Source organism: Mixophyes fleayi, chromosome 1 (genome assembly GCF_038048845.1).
Source record: "Mixophyes fleayi isolate aMixFle1 chromosome 1, aMixFle1.hap1, whole genome shotgun sequence".
NCBI classification, from domain to species: domain Eukaryota; kingdom Metazoa; phylum Chordata; class Amphibia; order Anura; family Limnodynastidae; genus Mixophyes; species Mixophyes fleayi.
In genome coordinates, this window is record NC_134402.1 from 320,995,696 (window position 1) to 321,018,862 (window position 23,167).

Here is a 23,167-nt window from a genome sequence, read left to right on the forward strand (position 1 = left end):
TGAATGAATAGCTTTAGGCTACACCCCAACTTAAATTTATTGCAATGACATTAAACTTTCAATGCAAAAGACAATCTACTTAATAATAATGTTCTAGTTTGTAGTGTACTAATGGGATGGCTGTGTTTCCATTTGATAAGTAATCTGTTCCTAAATTAATCTGATGGATAGTGTTCTTGTACAAAATGATGCTCTAATCCTTTTAATCATTTCCTACTAAAATTTAGTGTACTCCAAAAAATACAGCACTTGTTAATTATACAGGCGCCACTTAAAACATGGACTCCGACCACCTGTAATTTGGTTATCCACAAAGCAGTGAAAGGGCGCTGCTGACTGAATTCCTCCTGTCCTGAACCTAAACATTGTCTTCCCTTGCCAATTAGGGTCAGTCCCCATTATCCTCTTGATGACCAAATACCCCCAACTTTCCAGAGAGACCCTTTGTGACACTGCCATCTCTTTCAGAAGACTGAATGGGGGTTGCCACCTTTTGGGCAGAAAAGGATGAGTGGGACCAGGGTGGAGGAATACTGGAGTTCTACAGCCCAGGATTTCATCCTCCTTGCCAAGTGTTGCTGGTGTACTCAAGATAACCATATGACGGGGGCATGTGGCGCCTGCATAATTAACAACTACCAATAATACGTATATTGTATGAATCATTTTTCTGTGTCCCTCCTGTCCAAAATGGTTTTGTGAATAGATAGTTGGAACAAGCTACATTTACAGCCCGTGGATACAAGAGGTAGGGAATGGTTGCAAGCATTCCGGCAGCAAGGAGCAGCACATGGCTGTTGTTACCTGGCCACATTATGTACTCAAGCAGAGTGACCCTTTTAACCAGCAGCTCCAGCTGCTCTTGAAGCTGGAGGAAGGAGGCTAAGCTGACCACCTGCCAGACCGAAAACAGCAGAATGGGACAATGGACCAAGGTGATGAAATGTAGGAGAAGGGAGAGACTGTGTGAGAGTGCGAGGAAATATATAGAAGTACATACAAAATGAGAAAGTAGGATTGGGAAATGTGGGTTGGTGAAATACAACTTTTAATGCCCATTGAATAAGTAATGAACATAATGTAGAAAACAATGCAAAATAAAAGAAGGAAGCAGAATATAAAAAGAGCAATTAAAGCACCTAAATGAAAATACTACAAAGAGCAAGAAGGAGATAATAGTACCTGCAATTGTTACTAATAACTTGCAAAGCTGCAACTTTGTTTTCCATAAGGGAAAAAAGGCATTTTAAAAGAATTTTCAATATACAATCTATGGGGCATTTTCAATTCTCGGCGGAAATGCCGAAAATCCTGCGGTCCGCGCACTATTACCGTTATTACGGTAATAGTGCGCGGAAAAACAGTTAATACGGTAATTTTCTCGCTGGATTTCAGCTCGCAGCTCCCTGAGCCACGAGCTGAAATCCAGCTAACTATTACCGTATTAACGGTAATTTTTTTTCCGCGGAGCGGAAAACAAAGAATTGAATATGCCCCTATGTGATGTTGAATACTATTATGTCAAAACAGACAAAAGTATTATAGGAGGGATACCTTTATTGGCAATCAAAAGAAATTTTTATATTTGCCAGCATTCAGAGCACAGAGGCCGCTTCATCAGTCAAGTTTATAAATGAATGACTGAGAAAAGGGCACAACATTTAAGATATGTTACATCAAGCAATTTGTACAGGAGGGGGGGGGGGTGCGGAATACATGATAAAGATAAGCTAAAGTAAAAAAGCAGGTTTTCGTTATGGGTGGAAGAGTGAAAGTCCTCAACAGTATTCAACATCATATAGATTTTTCTGGCTGACACAGTACTGCAATAATTTTTTTATTTTATTTTACTACACATTCAAATATACAATATGATATGCACAGACATTCCACCAGAGGGCAGCACATAAAGTATTACTTGGCTATGGTGAAACTTCTTTAGTAGCAATGCTTTATGTCAACTAATAGTAACCAAAAATTTTACAATTTCCATAGCTACTTGTCTAGCCGCCCAGCAGCAAAGCCACATGTGGTGTGATCTGAGTGAATCTTGGTCCACTATAAAACTTGGTACAGTTCCATAGTACGTTTTCAAAAATCTGAATAGTGAGAATTGTATACAATATAATTGGAATTGTAGAGTGGGTTTGGTAACAAATGAAAAATAGAGCCGTTTCCTAGGAAATCATTTCATAGGAAAAAACAATTCTAGGGACAAATCTCTAAAATTAAGATGTACGGGCTGCATATTAATTTATGGTTTGATCTCAATACTGAAGCTAATAAAATACTGAAAGGGATTATATTGCTTATCCAAATGGCTGTATGTTGGCAAGACCTCACCTTTAATTCAGGACCACACTACACCAGTGACAGGTAAAAATCATCCTGCTCTTTGGCCACTCTGTTCCAGAGTCCCATTTTTCAGGTAACTCATCAGTCACATTCAATAACCACCTATCTGATTTACCTGAATATATTCACTGAGCAGCAAACCACTGAGTATCTCACAGATAATAAAAAAGCATTTGGCTACTTTAAAATGTCATGGGGTAAATATATCAAGGTCCGATTTTTCAGCGATTTAAATTCGCGGCAAATGATAATCCGCAATTTTAGTCCCCAAGTTGCCAGATGCATTAAGCTTTGATTTTTACTCTGATCTTCAAAATCACTGGTCATCTGGCGATCTGCTGCGATTTCAAACCCTCCCGTGTTTAGCAAACCCTCCTGTGTTTAGGTTAAAAATCCCTTAGACACTATGTCCCCTCTAGGCTCCACACTACCCGCAATCAAGCCCCACATGTTGGAGACATTGTGGCCACGTTGGCACCTTTAGGCATATTTGGTGGGACTGTCCCAGGACACGCATGTACTGGACAGCGGTCCTCACACTAGCTACAGCAGTCCTCAATACCCCCATACCCTCTGACCCTAAGCATGTATTATTGCCCTTACCTCTCCCAGACCTTCCTACACATATCCATAAGCTCCTCCGGCATATAATTAGTGCAGCTACATGTCAAATAGCTGTCTCCTGGAAAAATCCTACACTCCCTACACTTCAAATGGTCTGTGGTCAGGTTTGGCATACCTACTAGATGGAGCACATTACCAGTGTGCTGAGGGGCTCCTCCGTGTTTTTTCATAAGGTTTGGTCTCCATAGGCCTCATACCACAATCAACCTCTGCTCCAATACTAACAGAGACCAGTTCCTATTTAGAACTGTTAGATTCAGAGTGCTCTTCCTTGTCAAATGCGTAAACTCCTTTTTTCCCCTACCCTTAGCCCTTCCAACTCTTCTCAATATTTCTCAATTGCGTGTTTGATATGGAGGAGAAGGCAGTTTGTATACAGCAATCCCAAGCTTTTACTTTGGGAAAAGTGTTGGAAAAGACCTCCACAAGGGAAGGAACTTTTCTACAATTGCACCCTCTCCACTCCTGTATATAATGTGTATAATCTAGGTCTGCATAATGAAATCTTGTTTTGCCACTTCTATGCAAAAATGGGGAACTGCTGTGTCTACTATCTGCTTAGCAAAGACTTACTGCCCCACTCCTCCCATCAGCTGGTGCAAACGTCTGCTCCTCTGCAACCCATGCTCTTTTACCGGAAATGTAGGTGTACCTGCGCTAATCGAGGTCTTACCACAGAGGATTTTGTGCTGCACCTCACCTGTTTTATGCTTCCGAAATGAGTGTATAGCCACAAGAACTGAATGTAAATGAGTGTATAGTCACATGAAAGGACTGTAAATTAATGTATAGCCACAAGAACTGAATGTAATTGAATGTATAGCCACAAGAGGATTCTGTTGTACTACAATGTGCTCCAAGAACAAAAAATACATTTGTTTGATATTTCTCCTTTATTTCTACTTATAAAGGGGCAGGATGGGTTCTGAACTGTTCAGGTAAAACATATGGTAAAATATGATAACTGTGCCTGGGTCAAATACTTTACCCACTAGTCATTTAATGATGTCTCTTGCTGTTTAAACTTAAAAGGCCTGTATCAGACCTATTATAAAGTAGTATAATAATATAATTCTATTTTCATGATAGTGTGCAGCATAGGATTGGGTATGGTTTTTGAATGGAGATGAAATCCACTATAAAATAACAGAAAGGTGCAGTCTAATCCCTTCCCGTCACCACATTCCTGTTATATGCAGTAAGGGTACAGTGTGACACTGATTATCTTCACTCCCAAAATAAGTTAGTTGTTGTTGGAATAACTTTACTTACTAGCCAGAGGAAGGAGCTCATAATAATGTGTTTATCTCTAGGACAATAAATTACTTTGAATAGCGTTCAGTACCCAATTGGACTTAATTTCCTGATATATAAATAATTCATCATCAAGGTATAATGAAGTGATTGATATCTGGTCTGGTTGTTTGAAATTTGTTTGATTTGCTATGTGGCTAATAGTTTTGAAGTCCAGAGGGCTGGCATCGTGTTTACTCTACACCACACTACTGCATGCTGGGAACACCGTCATCATCACACCTCCCAATCTATAAATGCCTGCACATTTCGAGCTTTTCTGTGTAGAGTAGGAAAAATTCACAGATGCCCAACATAGGGCAGACAAAATAATTGAGCTACGCAAAACGAAAAAAGGCTGGCTGCTCAAACAACTTATACTCACAGCAGTGAGAAGTATATATTTGATTTGGTAAATGTGACTTTTAGCATTGTCCTAGTTTTTGGTAAGGATGACTGGTGACGCTAGATGATGGTAACTCAACGTTTTAAAATGGAAGGTGAAACTAAAGTAACTTTGAAGTCTCAAATCGCAGTCTGGAGAAAAATATGGTTAAGACAGGGTTTCCAAAATGTAGGAGTTCTGCACAATTTACATTCACCTAGCAGCATTGAAAGTTATTCCTTCTAAAGTAACGTGATTCAAACAATTATAATCCATTAGTTGTGTCCAATTATTTCACTAACATTGGAGTCCAGGTTGTGAGGTTGAACTTTCAGGTGGTGAACAAAAAGAAGTCGGCTCTAAGCCAAAATGTAGCCGGTAATGAGTTTCCATTAAGCTGTGTTAATAAACCTTAGACCTTCGGTGAGTTTTGTGAGTGAGTCTATATTGAGCAGTAGAGGAGGACAGTATACATCGGCTACATGGAGGATCAGAGTGTCTGCCTTCTTATTCACCACCTGGAGGTTTATCCCGCATGGAGTCTTATGTTAATATAATGAGTGGATGCAACTAATTTTTAAAAATTTATTTTTAGAAAATATTGCACAATTAAAGTATAATATCACAGAATAAAGTTGTAAAGAACATCCCTGGCATTAGAGGATCAGATATTTCTTCACTGCTTTTAAAAGCATTTCTCTATGCAGCCATAAGGCGAGTGACTTCTTATAAAACATTACACATGTGATAATATCTACAGTAAGCACTTATATAGAGGCTTTATGTCACTGGAATTAGGTGGGTGTAACCACAATGTGTGCACACTTCCTATATACACAATGGGACACATTTCAGTCTATTAGAAGGATTTTTTTCTCCTATTTAAGGTGTCCTTTTCTTTTGCAATGACAGCATTAAACAGTGAGTAGAAAATAACAGTCTATTAAATGTTTGATCTCACCTTAATTCAGTGAGGGCAGTGGCGGATCTACCATTGGTGCAGCAGGCGCGGTGCTACGGGGCCCATGAAGATAATGGGTCCTGCTGCACAGCAGATGCAGAGGGTCGGAACTAGCTAGGTGTAGGCCCCGGTTCCCTCCTCCTGCTTCCCTGCACTGGGGTCCACAGCTCTCTAGTTCCGCCTCTGAGTGAGTGTAAATTATACATAACTCCTGACATTAGGAAACCATATCTGTACAGTACACACTATAAGTGTTTTCATTTCCTTTTGGGTTCCATCTGCTCATGCACTATTATTATAGATTTGTCTAGTGCCAACATCTCCTGTTGTGTTGTAATAAATAAGCATAAAATAATAATAATAATAATAATAATATAAAAATGGGATTATGAATACAAAAACACTATAAAATTTACAAGGCATTGAGAAACAATGCACATGATAGCTCTGCGCACAAAAGCTTACAATCTAAGAGAAAAGTGGGACTAAAACAAGATGTTAACCCGCGAGGTAGCACGTGTCACTGGTGCGTGTTGTAAAACAGTGTGTAGGGTTAAATAAAAATTAAAGGGAAGTACAGCGCTGAGAGTTGTCACCAACACTAGTATAAATAGCGACACTAACACAGATTACAATAAACATGCAGATTAATTAATATCGCATATGAAAAAATGTGTCTCTAAAAAACACATATTAAAACAATGATTGCTGTAATATAACCACAGATATTCACTCTTAGTCAAATGATCATAACAACATGCAAATATAATAATGAAACTGAGCCAGCCAGTAAATCTCCGTCTGAAGTGAAAAGAGAGTACAAATGAGTGTGCAATCCACACTGATGCCGCCAGCTGGTCAAGCCAAGCAATGAGAATAGCAGCAAATACCATCCGTGAGAAACATCAATTGAGGGATCGTTGGTAGAAACATCAGGACACTTTACCTAAATAAAGCCTTTGCTTTACGGTGCCAAAAACTGTAACTTCAACTTCATCATTTAATTGTGATGATCTGAAATCATTATCTGAGGCTTCGACAGTGGAAAGTATACATTATTTCCAGTCGTTATGTGGAAGGATATCAGCACTGTCTAAGGAATGTAGTGCATCTGAAACTTCCACAGCTGGTATAGTATTTCCTATTGTTACAACTGTTCATTGCCATTGCCTCCCAATAAAGATTTTCCACAAGTTTATGGGAAATTGGCACCATAAAGTTGGCACCATAAATCAAAGGCTTTATTTAGCTAATTAAAGTGTCTTGACGTGGATGTTTCTCCCGATCCCTCAATAAATGTTTCTCACGGATGGTATTTGTTTCTACTCCTATTGCTTGACTTATAAATAAACCAGCAGGCAGTATATTGCATAATCATTAGTGCTTTTTTCCGCTTCAGACGGAGATTTAGGGCTAGATTTACTAAAGGACGCTTTGATGAAATTTTCGCCCATTTTTTCGGTGGTTTTAAACCCATCAGTTTTACTAAAGGCCAAACCGCCAGTTAAAGGCTGAAAAAAAGTTTTACAAACCACCACTTTACAAATCGCCATCCCGATTTTTAACATGATTAAAATACAAACATCCAGACATACTAAGATGCTGTTTGACCAACCGCCGGGAACATAGCCAGAACAAAAGAGGTGGTTGTGAGAGTCAAGATTGCTCAAACTGCATGGTATTTGAGCGGTCTTGCCATTCAGAACATCAGAGGACGCACCATTGACTGGTTGGGTACGAATACCCGAGGAAAGAAATACTGACACTTATCCTGCCGACAGGAAAAGGCCAACAAGGTAAATGCTGGTATTTTAATTTGCCTGACACTGTTAAAATACCAACTTTGTGATTGCCGACAGTCAAAATGCCAACATTAAATGAGCAATGCCAGCAGGTTCTGTGGCTATGCACCCACTGGAGCCGTTGGCAATAAACAATGCTTAAAATAAAAAAAGTGCCCCCCCCAGTCATATTAACCATAGTGCTGCCAGCCTAGTACTGGTTGGAGGAATACTGGGGGAACAAACAGTGTGGGCTGTACTTTCTTTTAATTTGTATTTGTTCGATATTTGGGGAGTTCACATATCTCTTGTATAGCAGCGAGAGTTGCCTACTCCATTATTAATGATAGACATTTTATATGCATTTCATTGTTTTTTATTATTGAGACCTACTGTGAGCCATTAGGCGGCTGTGTATTATAAGTACAGTTTGTAGAGTTAGTAGGGAAAATTGCTAAGGGGTCAGGTGAATGAAGGATGAGGCTTAAGTTAAATACGTACTAGAAAGGAATCTTTTCCAGGCAGAGTTTCTTGGTTTGGAGAATCCATGAGTGTCTCATGATGTGAGGAAGCGAGTTCCAAAAATATAGGCTCAAGAGAAATCCTAGGTATGTGATCAAATAGAGGTAACAGTAAGGAGGAGAGGGAGGAGATGGATCATCTGCAGAGCAGAAAGCATTTTTGAGGAGTACTATACGTAGAGATAAAAGATGTAAATAGGTGATTTATTTTACAAACATATCCTCTATCTTTTATCTAACTGATGGTTAGATACACTCTGTTGTACACTGCATCTAACAAGTACCTATTGGATCTAATTCTCTATCTTCGGGTGGCTGGATGTTTGCAGTCCTCTGCCTACATCCATCTCCACTGAGTGTCCAAATTACATGACAGAGGGAGCAGGGTGTAGACAGAGGGCTGTATTTATCCAGTTATCGTAAAATAAAGGAGCTGATCCAAAAGGTGCAGGCTAGACACACTACAGAATATCTAACCAGCGATCAGATATAAGATAGGGGTTGAATTTGCAAAATAGACCTGTTCCCACATTTAACCCCTACATGGCAACTTGGACCGATGAGTGCCATCCAATACATGACCAGGCTGTCACTTAAAAGGGCCACATAAGTCAAATATCATCTAGAGAGTGAAAGGAGGGGACTTTCTGTGGTTTTGCTATGGTTTCCTAAACCATTGTTGTATATGTGTGCTGGATGATCTATTGTGCTTTTTACTTCTTTGCATCCAGGGAAAGATGAAGCAAGGTGACTTTAATTTTACCTGTGGCTAGCTCATATATGAAGCTTGGTTGAATTTTTTCCTAGTTAGGTTATTGTAACTTTCAAGCTGTGTGTCAGCCACATCCTGGGTTGTTTCCTAAGTGTTTATTTTCCATGAACACTATGGGCCTGATTCATTAAGGAAAGTAAAGCAAAAAAAATGAGTAACATTGCACCTTGGCAAAACCATGTTGGATTGGCGTGGAATGAAAATTTAAAACGTGATGGCAGATCAATAGTTGGGGTAGGGTATGTCCTAGATCAAGTTTAAATTTCAGTGTACAAATAAAGCTATCAAGTATTTGTGTGCCTCATGGGAAAACAGCCAGTATTTATCTTATGTGCACAATAATAAACTAATTTGCACCCCTTGCATTGTAACATGGTTTTGTCCACGATAAAACATACTCTTTTGTTTTGCCTTAATGAATCAGGCCCTCAGTGTGATGTTTCATATTTCTTTTTTCTATAGGAAACAAACATGAATCTTACTAATACCGCTTTCATACTGCCGCCCCGGCAATATCCCAGGTACATGAGCCCGGGATATTGCCGGGGGACAGAGGCTTCCCCGGAGTCAAATTACCGGGTAGACCGTCTTCATACTGAACATGAGTCTGCCTGGGTCTCCATGGCAACATCACAAGAGGAGCACTGATTGGCTCCTCTTGTGATGTGTTTTTTTTTTAACGTTCGTATTGTGTTTGGTGAGACCCGGGTTGAAAAACCCAGTTTTTTTTTGTCCTGGATGGAATTCAGTTTATGCAAAGGGGCAATGCAGCCTGGCTACCTATGTGCATTTACCCCCAGGGAGCCTTTTCTTTGCTGCTAAAACTATTTCTTTAAGGTGAATGACTGAAGTCTCCTCTGTACATTATAATGGTAAACAATTAATGATGAGAGAATCTGGTGAAAACATCAGATGTCCAAACAAGTTTTTTTTAAAGTGTGTGATTGCTACACACGCCATATGCCGATCTCTCAGGTTGCCTGACTCTGAGAATGTTACTTCTGTCAATCTGATCATATCTGGGGTCATGGTTATGTATGTTATAAGTATACCTATTCATGTGATTCACATAGGTGGCTAATGGATCCTCAGAATGTAAATTAGCTGAAATATAATCTTTATCTGTCATGTATATTAGATTTTTATGTACGCTTAGATACAATAAACCTACAAAATATACAAATGACTGTATGTCTGCTGGCACCTTTGGATTGAGCTAAATAATATAAAATATAGTCCTGACCTGCTGAGTAAAATTCACATTTCAAATGTATTTATCATTTAATACAAAGAATGTGGAAAAATGTTCTGATATAAAGCACATTTTAAAAGCATTATTGCTTGTGTAAACATTAGGGATACTAAAGTTAAAGTGCATATGTGATACTTAATAAGTAATGAATATAATTGAGATATAGCATACTACCATACTGTGGATCATGCTATTTCCCTGCATCCATTTCCTATATAGTCCTGGGTACCGCTGACTAACATTGGTGGCATTTTGAGGTGTAGGAAGAGATATTATTGTTTTTAGAAGTTTTATTTATGGGGCTTGTATGAAGAAAGATTTTTGGAATGATTCATAGAGTGTATGTGAAGAGTAAAACTGGATATGCTGGGCCAGGTCTCAATGGCTTTATTGTGGTTATGAAGCTATGATCATATAGGGGTTTGGATTTCAGGAAACTGGATACATGTCTGTGGGCTGCTATTCTGAAGAGAGTCTGTGTTAACAAAGCACAATTTGTAGATGCCCTGTCTGGTTATAGTAAGCAATGGTAACCACACTACAGATGTCCTTTTGTCTCTAGGGAAGGTATGAGACACAAGGGGGTATATTTACTAAAGTGTGGGTTTGAAAAAGTGGAGATGTTGCCTATGGCAACCAATCAGATTCTAGCTGTCATTTGTAGAATGTACTAAAGAAATTATAACTAGAATCTGATTTGTTGCTATAGGCAGCATCTTCACTTTTTCAAACCCGCAGTTTAGTAAATATATCCCAAGGGCTCTCTAATGCTAGAACTATTTTGACAAGGGGCACAGGTAAAGCGCTGATGGTTGCGGACAGGACCAATCTTCAGGAGGTATTATTGTCTGGTTCCTGACTGAAAGTATTGAACATTAATCTCCTTGCCCGGTGGACAGAACACAATATGAAACTTTGTTTGAATTCTAAATATTTTTATCATTTTATTGTTTTTATTGTACTTGTTTGTATATGTTAAGTATGTAACGTCTACATTTTTTTATATGTATAACACTGTGATTTAATTTTCATAATAAAATATATAATTAGATTGTTTGTAAAACAAACCTACAGACACTGGTGTATCTACCGTGGGTGTCCAGTACACATGGGCCCATGAGTCAAAGATGCTCAGTGACATCCCTTTGGCTTGTTAGCCCCCTTCTTCGAGAAGTCCCAAAATAATTTTAGCTGCACTGCTGCGGCTTTTCCGGCCCAGCCCCATCCCCGCTAACTAGTAAAAGATATATATGTGAGTGCACCTGTCCAGACATATTGTATTGGCTGCTCCACCTCCCTCCAATCACTGCATGGCAGAACTGTGACAGAAAAGTGATGCCCCCTGGAGTTGGGTATGTTAAAACCCAGCACGGTCTGAGTCTATCCTGATTATCCGCGGCCAGTAGATATAAACCCAGCACTGTTTGGGCTTGACCTGAAAATGTCATATTTCTGATTCTAATTTTCGATAGAAAACTGTTACAATATATACATATAATTTGCAGAGTTTGAATAATTGTACTTTAAATGGAACTGCATGAACCTGTCGTGAAAATCTCTATGTCCACACTGTGTAATCCATGTTATCTATATTCCCCTCCATGCTGTCCCCCTTCTATTCTTATTTCCTCCCTCCTCTTCCCAGTCTCTTCAGATACTCACCGTGAATTCCAATCATTGTCTCCAATATTAAAACTCTCTCTGCTAAAATCTTCAGAGCTTCTCTAATCTGCAGCATCCTCTCCCCCTGCACAGGCAAGAGACAGACACAGCTGTGAGGGATTAACCCCCTCCCACCCACATTTTAGCGATTAACACATTTGCAGTTGCAACTACAGTTTCGAAAAAACAAAACGTTAAACATGCCAGGGTGAGTGAATCATGCAGGATAATTATACCTCTGGAAGGGAACAATGTAATCATATTATCTTCATTGACACATATCAATTGAAAATCACTGTATGAATATAGATGTCAAAAACTTAAGATGTGATAAACAGCAATTCAGTAAGTTGATGTTTGTAGATAAATTTCATTGGGAAAAATGGTACTTGTTAATTATATGGACGCCGCTAGAAATGAAGGAGCCGCTGCGACACGGACTCCTCCAACTTGTTATTCCAGGGATTTAGTTATCTAGATTTTACGAAGAGTTCCGTGAGGTTCTTACTTTCTGTGTTGGAGTGTTGTCCCATTTTTGCAAAATCATCAGTGTGTTGTATTGTAATGTTAGTAATACAATAAACATAGTATTTTCAGTAAGCCACTTGTTAGTCAAAGTAGTAATGCTGTTATATGCAAACAAAATGTTAATAAGATGCAGATGTCATTAATGTCTTCACTACTGGAGTTCACATTAGGTGATCATATTGATTTGTAAGGCAGTCACATCTGCATTTAGCAAATCTCTGCAGATATGTGAACGTGAATATCTGGAACAATACAGTTTCCTTTAGCAATTTATGGACACCAATAAGAGCACTGAAATGGTGATCACACGGTCAGAATAACACAATACAGCTAGTCAGATAAGCAGCTATTGTTTAGTCTTTGTTGTCACTTAATAGATTGTATAGTGCTTACGAGGGCATAACAGTCTCATCATAAAATATGAGTTACAATGTTCCTCTTGGGGTTGTGCCAGGTAAACCATGTCACCCAGCTGTAATTATATTTACTACCACTTTATATTACCTCTCACATAGCCAAAAATAATCATTGTATTTCTGATACATATTGTAAATGACCTGTCTGTTCTGTCTAGAACAGTGAAATCATGTCTGCATTGTGCTTATTGCTAAGCAAACGTCTCCAGTAGGGAGGACAGATTACAAGGAGAGAAAGGGTTAAATAGTAGGCTGTGGGGCAAGAGGAAAAGGTGAGACAAAGGAAACCCCCACAGCTGTATCAGTCCCCTTCCAAACACCCATCACCCCAGTACACAATCAGATTGCATAAAACCTGTAAACGAATGTGGGGCAGGTGTATGCTAGTTCCTATATTATTATTATAATTATTTCTTTTGGACTTATGTAAGGTGAGAACCTTGAGTGCTACACTATGTGCCAGACTGACTGCCTGAAATACATTATTGAATGGTTTCCAATGGGTTAATACATGTAACTATTTCTCTTGAAATGTGCAAAATACCCCACACTCTGTAAGCCACTGTGTCTCCAATAGATATGTGAATGAGACCATGAAGGAGCCATGATTAAACACAAATGAAGAGATTATTAAAAGAAGTACAATAAAGAAAAAAGACTATATTTACTAAACTGCGGGTTTGAAAAAGTGGAGATGTTGCCTATAGCAACCAATCAGATTCTAGTTATCATTTATTTAGTACATTCAACAAAATGACAGCTAGAATCTGATTGGTTGCTATAGCCAGCATCTCCACTTTTTCAATCCAGCACTTTAGTAAATATACCCCTATGAATTACTGAATGGGGAAAGAATGGAAGAGAATATAGTATATGCTGACATTTATTTAATACACATCATATTTACAAAATAATAAGTGTAGATCAAAAGCCAAGAAGGAATGCTTGAATACACATCAATGTATTCTAAAATTCTGTCTTGCTCTTGGATTTGCAATACACTGAGAGGAACGACTATGACTAGCTGAATTCCTCTTTGCAGCATGTGTCAATGCTCACTAATGGGGGGGGGGGGGGGGAATAGGGTGTAAGAGTGAAGCAGGTTTTAGAAAGTCATGGATTAAAGAGATTCTTACCGGCTCCCCCCTCTCTCCTGGTTCACCTTTCTGTCCCGAAGGACCCTTGAATTATATAAAAAGGAAAAAAAATGAGAAGTAGATGCTGGAGGAAGGATTAATATGCATAAACCTATTCTCTCATTTTACCAAATAACAAATCCTACACTGAATTTTTGTTCTCTGTAATATTTTGCATTTCAAAGAACTGAAACTTAATTGTATTTATTATTGTATATTTTATGTTCCAAAAAGATGGGGGTCTTAAGTTGGTAGTGGGTTGGACTTTGAAGTGAAGTTTTAATTGTTTCCAACATTCGCATTTACAGGTGGACCCCCAAATTCTCAAAAGAAGGTGCCTCTCCCTTTTACAGAGGCCGTTCCAAGGACCAGGAAATAAGTGTGCAGCTTGTAATATGCTCTGCGGAAAAAGTGACACATTTGCGCATGTAATAATGTAACACAAGTCCAGATTTGGTTGTTGTTTGTAAGTAAATCTTAGGGGGGAATGCAATTCAGAGAGAAGTGCCGTCAGACATCACCACAATGTGTAGCTGCACACACTACTGGTAAATACAGTAGTGGAATTTACAGTAATTTTTTCTTGTATCTCTATGGGATTTCAGACCGGACAATATAGTTAGAAATCGAACTTGGGGCCTGAGTCATTAAGGAAAGTAAGGCAAAAAATGGAGTAAATGTACTTCAGGACAAACCAAGTTACAATGCAAGGGGTGCAAATTAGTTTATTATTTTGTACATAAGTTAAATACTGACTCTTTTTTCATCTAGCACACAAATACATGATAGCTTAATTTTTACACTGAAATTTAAAAAGTTGATCTAGGACATGCCCTATCCCAAATATAAATCTGTCCCCACATTTTAAATTTACCTCCCCATCCAATACAACATGGTTTTGCCCAGATGCAAAGTTACTCCTTTTTTATGCTTTGCTCACCTTAATGTATTAGGCCCTTCATGTGTAGCACAAACGCTTTAGTGTCGCGCCTTAGCCATTTAGCACTTTGTAAATGACCTCCAGTGTATGATATTAGACAGTATCAGTCAGCTAGGATGGGTACACACTACAGAAAATTTCTCCCAATGCCATATCAGTAACAATCAGTAACAATTTTACCAACGACTGAAAAATAAAAGTCCCGATCAGCATGCCGATTCCTATGTACAGACTAAACAGGTTTTACACTATTTATCTTCAATCTGTGCTCTTCATCTGTCATAACCATTGGCTGAAAAGATGGTGACTGTAAACTCTATGGAGATCTTGTTCCTGAGTGCATACACACTGCAGAATTGAAAGTTCCATCGTTGAGCGAGACTTTTAGTCCAGTTTAAAAATCAAATGAAATTATATGATGGATTGGCTGAAAAGCGTGTAGTGTGTACCCAGGTTAAGGGCACAATTGTCTCAATTGTAACCATAATCATTTTAAAAACATCTGCAATACACTCCATAGAAATCTATGGACACTGCCGGTCATGAGAGTATACATACACACTGCAGAATTGGAACAACATTGTTCAATGTTTGAACAAGATTTTTAGTTTGGTTTAAAAATCAAACTATACAATGTGCTTTTGAACAATAAACATTCATCGTTGGAGTGTACACACTAATGCAATATGCCGCCTATCGTGTGATTGTCCGATAATCGTCTAAAAACCCTGTAATGTGTACCCAGCCTTAGTCACAATCCTGATATTGGTATTTTAACCAGTCTCTGCTCCTTATTGTCTTTTAACTGCTCTCTTTATATAATAATAAATTTCAAGCCCATTGGCTGTCCTGACAAATTTCAAGAGCAGAAAGTGGATAAAAAAATGTGTTTAACCCAGGGTTTCCCAAACCCAGTCCTCAGGGCTCCCCAACAGTGCAGGTTTTCCCGATCACATGTGACATAATTAGGACCACCTGTGGATCTGATACAATGTGTCAGTCAGTAATGACTACACCTGTGCTCCAGCAAGGAGATATGGAAAACCTGCAATGTTAGGTAGCCCTGAGGACTGGGTTTGGTAAACCCTGGTTTAACCCAATTTATCCTCCAATATACTTTCAGATAGTAGTTGCACTTGAGTGTAGACTGACTACTGGAGACATAGCAGTGTTTCTCAGCTCCAGAACTCACACACCCCCAACAGCTCATGTTTTGAGGATTTCTGTCTGTGGAACAGGTAGAATATTTATTGACCCAGCTAAGAAGAATAAGTCACCTGTGTATGATTAAAGAAATCCTGAAAACATGAGCTGTTGGGGTGCGTGTGAGGACTGTAGTAGAGAAACACTGAGATATAGGAAGATTATAAGTTCCTCTCTAAGGACAGAAAATGAGTATCCAGTTATTTGTTTAGAAAAACCAATGGTGTGCAGTGAAGCACGCTCCTCCATAACGGGTAATTTCATATACCTGTTTGCATCGGAGTCAGACTGAAATAGATTTGTTTATATGACAATTGATCACAAGTGGTTTCAGGTGGTAAAGTTGTGTCCATTTGTCTGCTGTACAAGTTATCGTTTTATGTCTTGTTTTGATAGAAAGCACAGTTTTAGACATATGTGTGAATGAGTCCTTAAGCAAGTATTAATTCTTAAAACAATAACATAAAAAAGAAAAAACAATTAGTGAGAAGTTTGAGAATGTGAAACAAGACAGTCCAGCTAAACCCACAAATGGTACCCTGCCATACACAGTAAAACATCTTGTGAAATAGACAATTAATTGTTTATAGCTGACCCCTTAATTCATGACATCTGTGTTGTACAGAGACAGGTGATATAGTAATTAAACTTACCATTTCCCCTTTTGTCCCAGGGTCTCCTGGCTGGCCAGCTGGACCCTGCATTGAAGGACAGATCTTTAGGTTATACTCATTTACTATCAGACAGTGCAGTTTATTATCCCCCTACTCACGCTGTCTCCTTTCTCTCCTCTAAGACCATCTCTTCCTGGTGGGCCTGGTAACCCCTGCATGATAACACAAAACACTACAAGGTCATCCATCAGTGTGTCACAGTACACAACAATATATGAAATAAAAACAAAGTTTTGAATTGAATAATTTAACATTATCGCAAATAGTTAATCATTTATGTTCGTTAAAGAATGGAATTGGATATCCAAATTTTAGATTTGTCAAAACTGCCACTTTTGCCAGTAATAGGCCTTTTTGTCTTTTGATTATATATATATATATATATATATATATATATATATATATATATATATATATATATATTGTGGCAAGAGCCTGCTACTGCAGAAGCACACGCGTACAACTTCTTCCTTTTTATGGTTCTTTATGGTCAGGATGGTAATAATGTTTTGACACCGTATACTTGCACAGCAATTATGGAGACCCTCAACGCTTACTATACATAGTCCAGCTCTCTGTCCAGATCAGCCAGCTAGCCCAGCGTTGATCTCCCTGAACAATGAAACAAGCAGGGTTTTATACCTGACACTCCTCCCACAGGCCTAGCTTGATGGACAGGTGACACACCCACCTTCTCTTTAAAAGGAAACACCTATACCTGGCTCTGTTTAGACTATCAGACCCACCCTGTCTGTTTGCTGAGAGGAAGCAGCTTTTAAATCATGTAAGTAAACCAATTTTAAACTACACATATGTTTTTACCTGGTTTAATCTCCACCAAGGTACATAACTGTGCCACTCTACTTCCCTGCTTTCTCTGCATATTGCCAGCTAAATGCCTCCTTTTGTTACATATCCCTCCCCCTAGCGTCTCCAAGTAGGGGGACGCGGACTTCGCGAGGAGCGCATATTTTCGTGACAACGCATCTGCATTTTTGTGTAGAATCCCAGGTCTATGTTCTACTGAGAACTTGAAAGGTTGTAGTGCCAAGAACCAGCGGGTTACCTTGGCATTTACCTCCCGGTTGTTCTGCATCCATCTTAATGGTGCATGGTCTGTTATTAGGGTGAACTCTCTGCCTAGGAGATAATAGCGCAGAGCTTCTGTAGCCCATTTTTTGGCGAGACATTCTTTCTCCACAGTGGCATATTTTTGTTCCCTTGGAAGCAACTTACGATTTAGGTACAGGACAGGATTTTCTACTCCATTCTTCTCCTGTGACAAGACTGCACCTAAGCCAACACCAGAAGCATCAGTTTGGAGGAAGAACCTCCGGGTAAAATCTGGTGCCTGTAGAACTGTAGAGGAACAAAGAGCTAACCGAAGATCAGACCAGGCGGTTTCTGCAGAGTCAGACCAGGTTAATCTATCTGGACAACTTTTTTTTTAACATGTCCGTAAGTGGAGCAGCTCTAGTGGCGAAGTGGCTTACAAACCGCCTGTAGTAACCTACTAAGCCTAAAAAGGTTCTTAACTGTGACTTTTTCACTGGTCTTTCCAATTTTTGACTGCCTCCACTGTCTAGCTGGGGTTTTACATGCCCTCGACCAACAATGTACCCCAAATATTTGGCTTCTCTCATGGCTATGGCACATTTCTCTGGGTTAGCTGTTAACCCTGCGGACCGTAATGAAGCTAAGACCGCCTCAACTTTGGCTAAATGTGATCCCCAGTCTGGGGTATAAATCACTATATCGTCCAAGTAAGCAGCTGCATAAGCTGTGTGAGGTCGTAGCAATTTATTCATAGCCCTTTGGAAGGTGGCAGGTGCCCCATGCAACCCAAAGGGTAGGACTTTATATTGATAGAGACCATCAGGGGTGGAAAATGCAGTCTTTGGCTTGGCCGTGGAAGTCAGGGGAACTTGCCAATAACCCTTTGTTAGATCAAGGGTTGTTAAATAATTGCTACCAGCAAGATTTTTCACTAGTTCATCCACACGTGGCATCGGATAGGCATCAAACTGCAACATACTGTTTAGGCGCCTAAAGTCATTGCAGAACCTAATTGTCCCAATGGGTTTCGGGACAAGCACAATGGGACTATTCCATTCACTAGAGGACTCTTCAATTACATCTAACTGGAGCATCTTCTCGACCTCCTTTCTCACATCCACCCGTCTGGCTTCTGGAATACGATATAGCTTCTGCTTGACAATGACTGCTGGCGCAGTGACAATGTCGTGTTCGATTAAGTGGTAGTACGCCCAGGATCGGAAGAGAAGACATCCCTGTTCCGGCGAATCATTTCTTCAGTCTGTTGTCTCTGCTGAATAGACAAGGCTGGCTCTATGGGCACTTCAGACTTTTCAATGGCAGTACTCACTACCTGAGGAAAGGTTTCCTCATCATGCCAGGGTTTAAGGAGGTTCACCTGATACATTTGCTCCTTCCTTCTCCTACCTAACTGGCGGACTCTGTAATTGACAGGACCGACAGCCTCTAGAACTTCATATGGACCCTGCCAATGGGCGAAAAATTTGCTTTCCTGGGTAGGAACCAGGACTAGGACCTTGTCCCCAGGCTTGAAAGATCAAACAACAGCACTTTTGTCATAACTTTTCTTCTGTCATTCCTGAGCCTCTTTTACATGTTGCTGCACAATGGGCCCTATATTTTATAGCCTCTCATAAATTTGGGACACAAATTGTACCAGATTTGGCTCCCTGGGACCTTGCTGCTCCCACCCTTCTTTTAACATATCCAAGATACCCCTGGGCTGTCTCCCAAATAATAACTCAAAGGGACTAAACCCTGTTGAAGCTTGAGGTACCTCACGGATGGCAAACATCAAATAGGGAATAAGAGTGTCCCAATCTTTTTTCTTTTGAGCCACTGCTTTCCTGAGCATGTGTTTTAATGTGCGGTTAAAGCGTTCCACCAAGCCATCTGTTTGTGGATGGTATACAGAGGTGTGAAGCGCAGTAACCCTAGCAACTGGCACATGTCCTTCATCAGTTTTGACATGAAAGGAGTACCCTGATCTGTGAGAATTTCTTTGGGTATTCCCAAGCGTGTAAAAATCAATACAAGTTCTTTAGCTATGGTGCTGGACTTTATGTTTCGCAGGGGAATTGCCTCTGGATACCTGGTTGCATAGTCAAGCACCACTAGTATATATTGGTGCCCACGTGCTGATTTTTCCAGTGGCCCTACAAGGTCCATAGCTATCCGTTCAAAGGGAACTTGTACTATTGGAAATGGAATGAGAGGTGCCCTGTACATGTTTTTGGGACAGGTTCTCTGACAAATGGGACAGGACCGGCAATACTTTTTCACTGCCATGTGTACACCGGGCCAGTAAAACCTAAGCAAAACTCGTTCCCGTGTTTTATCCTCCCCTAGGTGTCCCCCACAGACATGTGTATGTGCTGCTTTTAACACTAGGGGTACATGGACCTGAGGAACCATTAATTGTTCTACTTTTCCCCCCTTTACAGTAGCAACTCTATACAAGAAATTATTTTTAACAATAAAATATGGTATACCTTCTGCAGGCTGGGCAGCTTTCGCTACCCCATTTACCTCAGTCACACTTTTAAAGGCATGTTCCAAAGTGGCATCATTAAGTTGGTCTCGAGCAAAGTCCTGCAAAGGAAACAAAATTGGTATTGCGGACCAGTCCGTATCCTCACTGACAGGCGGGGTGGGCTCATCTGCGATATCACCGACCAATGCTAGTTTGGACTGTCCATGTTTCCCCACAGTTGGATGCTTTTGTGGAACTCCTGCTGTGACTCCCAGGATGGCATTCCGGTTTGGCGGTTCCCAAAGATCGATGTCCAGATGTTGTGGATTCTTAGGCGGTTCCTTTAAGACCGGGCTTCCAACCGTTGCATCAGTTGCCGGCATGTCCGGTCGGATCCGCTCACCGAGGACCTCATTAAACAGTGGGAAGTCTCGCCCCAAAATTAGTGGATATGGGAGTTTAGGTGCTATGGCAGCTACCACCCTAACGGTTTTGTCTTTGAGTGTGACTGGTAGTATTGTTCTTTCATACTCCTCTGTGGTGCTATGTACGCAAAGAACCTTCACTTTGGGCAACCGAGAAGTTATGGTTTCGGGTAAGGCAGAGCTGGAAACCAATGAGAGTTCACTCCCTGAGTCAACCAAGGCCAGAACAAGGTTTTGGTTGATTAGCACAGTCACCCGGAACAAACAAGGACTTCCTGATGTGGGACTCATGGTAAAACAGCTTGGAAATGCAGGCCCAATATGTGCCACAGAACAGTCCATGGGTTCCTGTAGTTTAGGACACTCTGCCTTAAAGTGGCCTGGCTCACCACATTCAAAACACTTCAGATTAGACAGCTTTGCACCTGGCCCTCTGTCCGTAGCAGTTTTGCCATTGGACCCTGTGGCAAGGATTGTCAAACCTGGCTTTTGGCGTGGCAGTGGCTTTGGCACAAATGCAGGTTCTTTAGTCATTTGCTGTAGCGCACAAAACCTTTCTACCACGGGGGCAAGCTCTTCATAAGTTTGTGGGTCTGATTGTAGAACCCACCTTTGCAAACCGCGGTTCAGCCCCCGGATGCAGTGATCTATCGCCAGAACTTCAATAATCCGAGAAGGCGAATTCTCCTCAGGCTGCAGCTATTTCTTTAAAATTTCAGAAAGCTCAGCCACTTGCGCTCTGACCGGTTTTTCTTTATCATAGCGCCATTGGTGATAGCGCTGGGCTCGGCCTGGCCCGGAAACTCCAATGCGAGCCAATATCTCAGACTTTAGACACAGATAATCAGAGGCCCGTTCCTCATCTAGATCCATATAAGTTCGCTGAGCTTCACCAGTCAGATATGGCGCCAGTCTCTTAGCCCAATCTTTAGGAGGCCATTTTGCCCTTTTTGCAAGTCTCTCAAAGGACACAAGATATGTTTCTACGTCATCAGCTGGTGACATTTTCTGGAGAACAGGACCAGGTGGTTCATTTCTGTCATGTCTCACCTGGCTTAACTCTTCTCTTAAGAGCCTTGTGTTTTCCACCTGTGCCTCGGCGACTTGTAGCATCTGAGCTTGCTGTTCTTGCTGTGCAGCGGCCACATTCACGAGGGTTCTCAGTACTTCCTCCATGTTGATGTCTGCGCAGGTTGGGTAGCGGAAACTTGCTTCCCGGAGCATCCCACTCCTGACACCACTTGTGGCAAGAGCCCGCTACTGGTGAAGCACACGCGTACAACTTCTTCCTTTTTATGGTTCTTTATGGTCTGGATGGTAATAATGTTTTGACACCGTATACTTGCACAGCAATTATGGAGACCCTCAACGCTTACTATACATAGTCCAGCTCTCTGTCCAGATCAGCCAGCTAGCCCAGCATTGATCTCCCTGAACAATAAAACAAGCAGGGTTTTATACCTGACACTCCTCCCACAGGCCTAGCTTGATGGACAGGTGACACATCCACCTTCTCTTTAAAAGAAAAACGCCCATCCCTGGCTCTGTTTAGACTATCAGACCCACCCTGTCTGTTTGCTGAGAGGAAGCAGCTTTTAAATCATGTAAGTAAACCAATTTTAAACTACACATATGTTTTTACCTGGTTTAATCTCCACCTAGGTACATAACTGTGCCAATGTTTTACTCTACTTCCCTGCTTTCTCTGCATATTGCCAGCTAAATGCCTCCTTTTGTTACAATATATATATATATATATATATATATATATATATATATATATATATCTATATAAGATGGAAAGTATCGATACTTTCTCCTGATGAAGTCTGCATTGATAGCGGACGAAGCGCGTTGAGACATTGCTGGAAACTACTTGATACTATCAGGACATTGTTCATCTAACAGATAAGCGATTTTACTTTGTATTGAATGTGAGTGCATTACGTAAGATACACAATAAATTGTGTTGTGTTTTACAATATTACACTATGTGGATTCTTCTTTGGTCTTTTATGAGGTGCTAAACCTAGAAATTGGAGGAATTCTTTTCAAAGACCCAAATTATACAGATAAGCTTCAAAGATTGTACATTTGGTACGCTGCTATCCACTAATAGGGATGGTGTGTAATGTTCACCATTTGTTTTGAAATATAAGCTTTCCAGTAACCACTTGGATATTGATAAGATCTATTACATCATATATTTGGTACGGAGATTCACATAAGTGGGGAATGGTTTGCACTGTTTGCCTACGTTTGATAACACATTGTTTGGTGTACCCACATCTTTTCTGGTTCAACTGACTGGAGTTTGATTGTATTTATACATCACAACATTTTTTGGTATACATTCACACAGTATACTATCACTGTGTTACATAAATACTACACTATTGTGCGCGTTGTCATTCTGTTTTACTTTCTAGAAATTTCCTATATCTGCCACTAATAGAGGAAGGCGAAGGCCTCATTCTTTCTTTGCCACTGCGTGTGTAGAATGGCATGTTGGCAATTTTTTTTTTTATCGGCAGTTAACTTTACACCTACTGGCCTACTTTAAGGACCGGGTACCGCCTGCACATTGGAAGTGTACTTAAGAACTTCTCATTGGACTATTACCTATATGTATGCTCCTAATAATTGACCTTTGTGCCAATTTGTATGAATTATTTTCTATTGTGATATATATATATATATATATATATAT

At 40.1% G+C, this 23,167-nt stretch overlaps 1 protein-coding gene across 4 annotated transcripts in view; it reads right to left on the minus strand.

The window, feature by feature from the left end:
• The window catches only part of EMID1 (EMI domain containing 1), an 83,763-nt gene that overhangs the window by 2,583 nt on the left and 58,013 nt on the right, over window positions 1–23,167 (minus strand). Inside the window, exons 11-15 of one of the 4 annotated variants that reach the window (XM_075213645.1) lie at window positions 16,602–16,655; window positions 16,483–16,527; window positions 13,687–13,731; window positions 11,607–11,691; window positions 805–895 (exon numbers count right to left, since the gene is read on the minus strand). In XM_075213645.1, the coding sequence (XP_075069746.1) occupies window positions 840–895; window positions 11,607–11,691; window positions 13,687–13,731; window positions 16,483–16,527; window positions 16,602–16,655 (285 nt within the window). In that variant the 3' untranslated portion in view covers window positions 805–839. The remainder of the gene's footprint in view (window positions 1–804; window positions 896–11,606; window positions 11,692–13,686; window positions 13,732–16,482; window positions 16,528–16,601; window positions 16,656–23,167) is intronic. The other 3 variants (XM_075213626.1, XM_075213635.1, XM_075213617.1) reach the window with 3 other exon arrangements.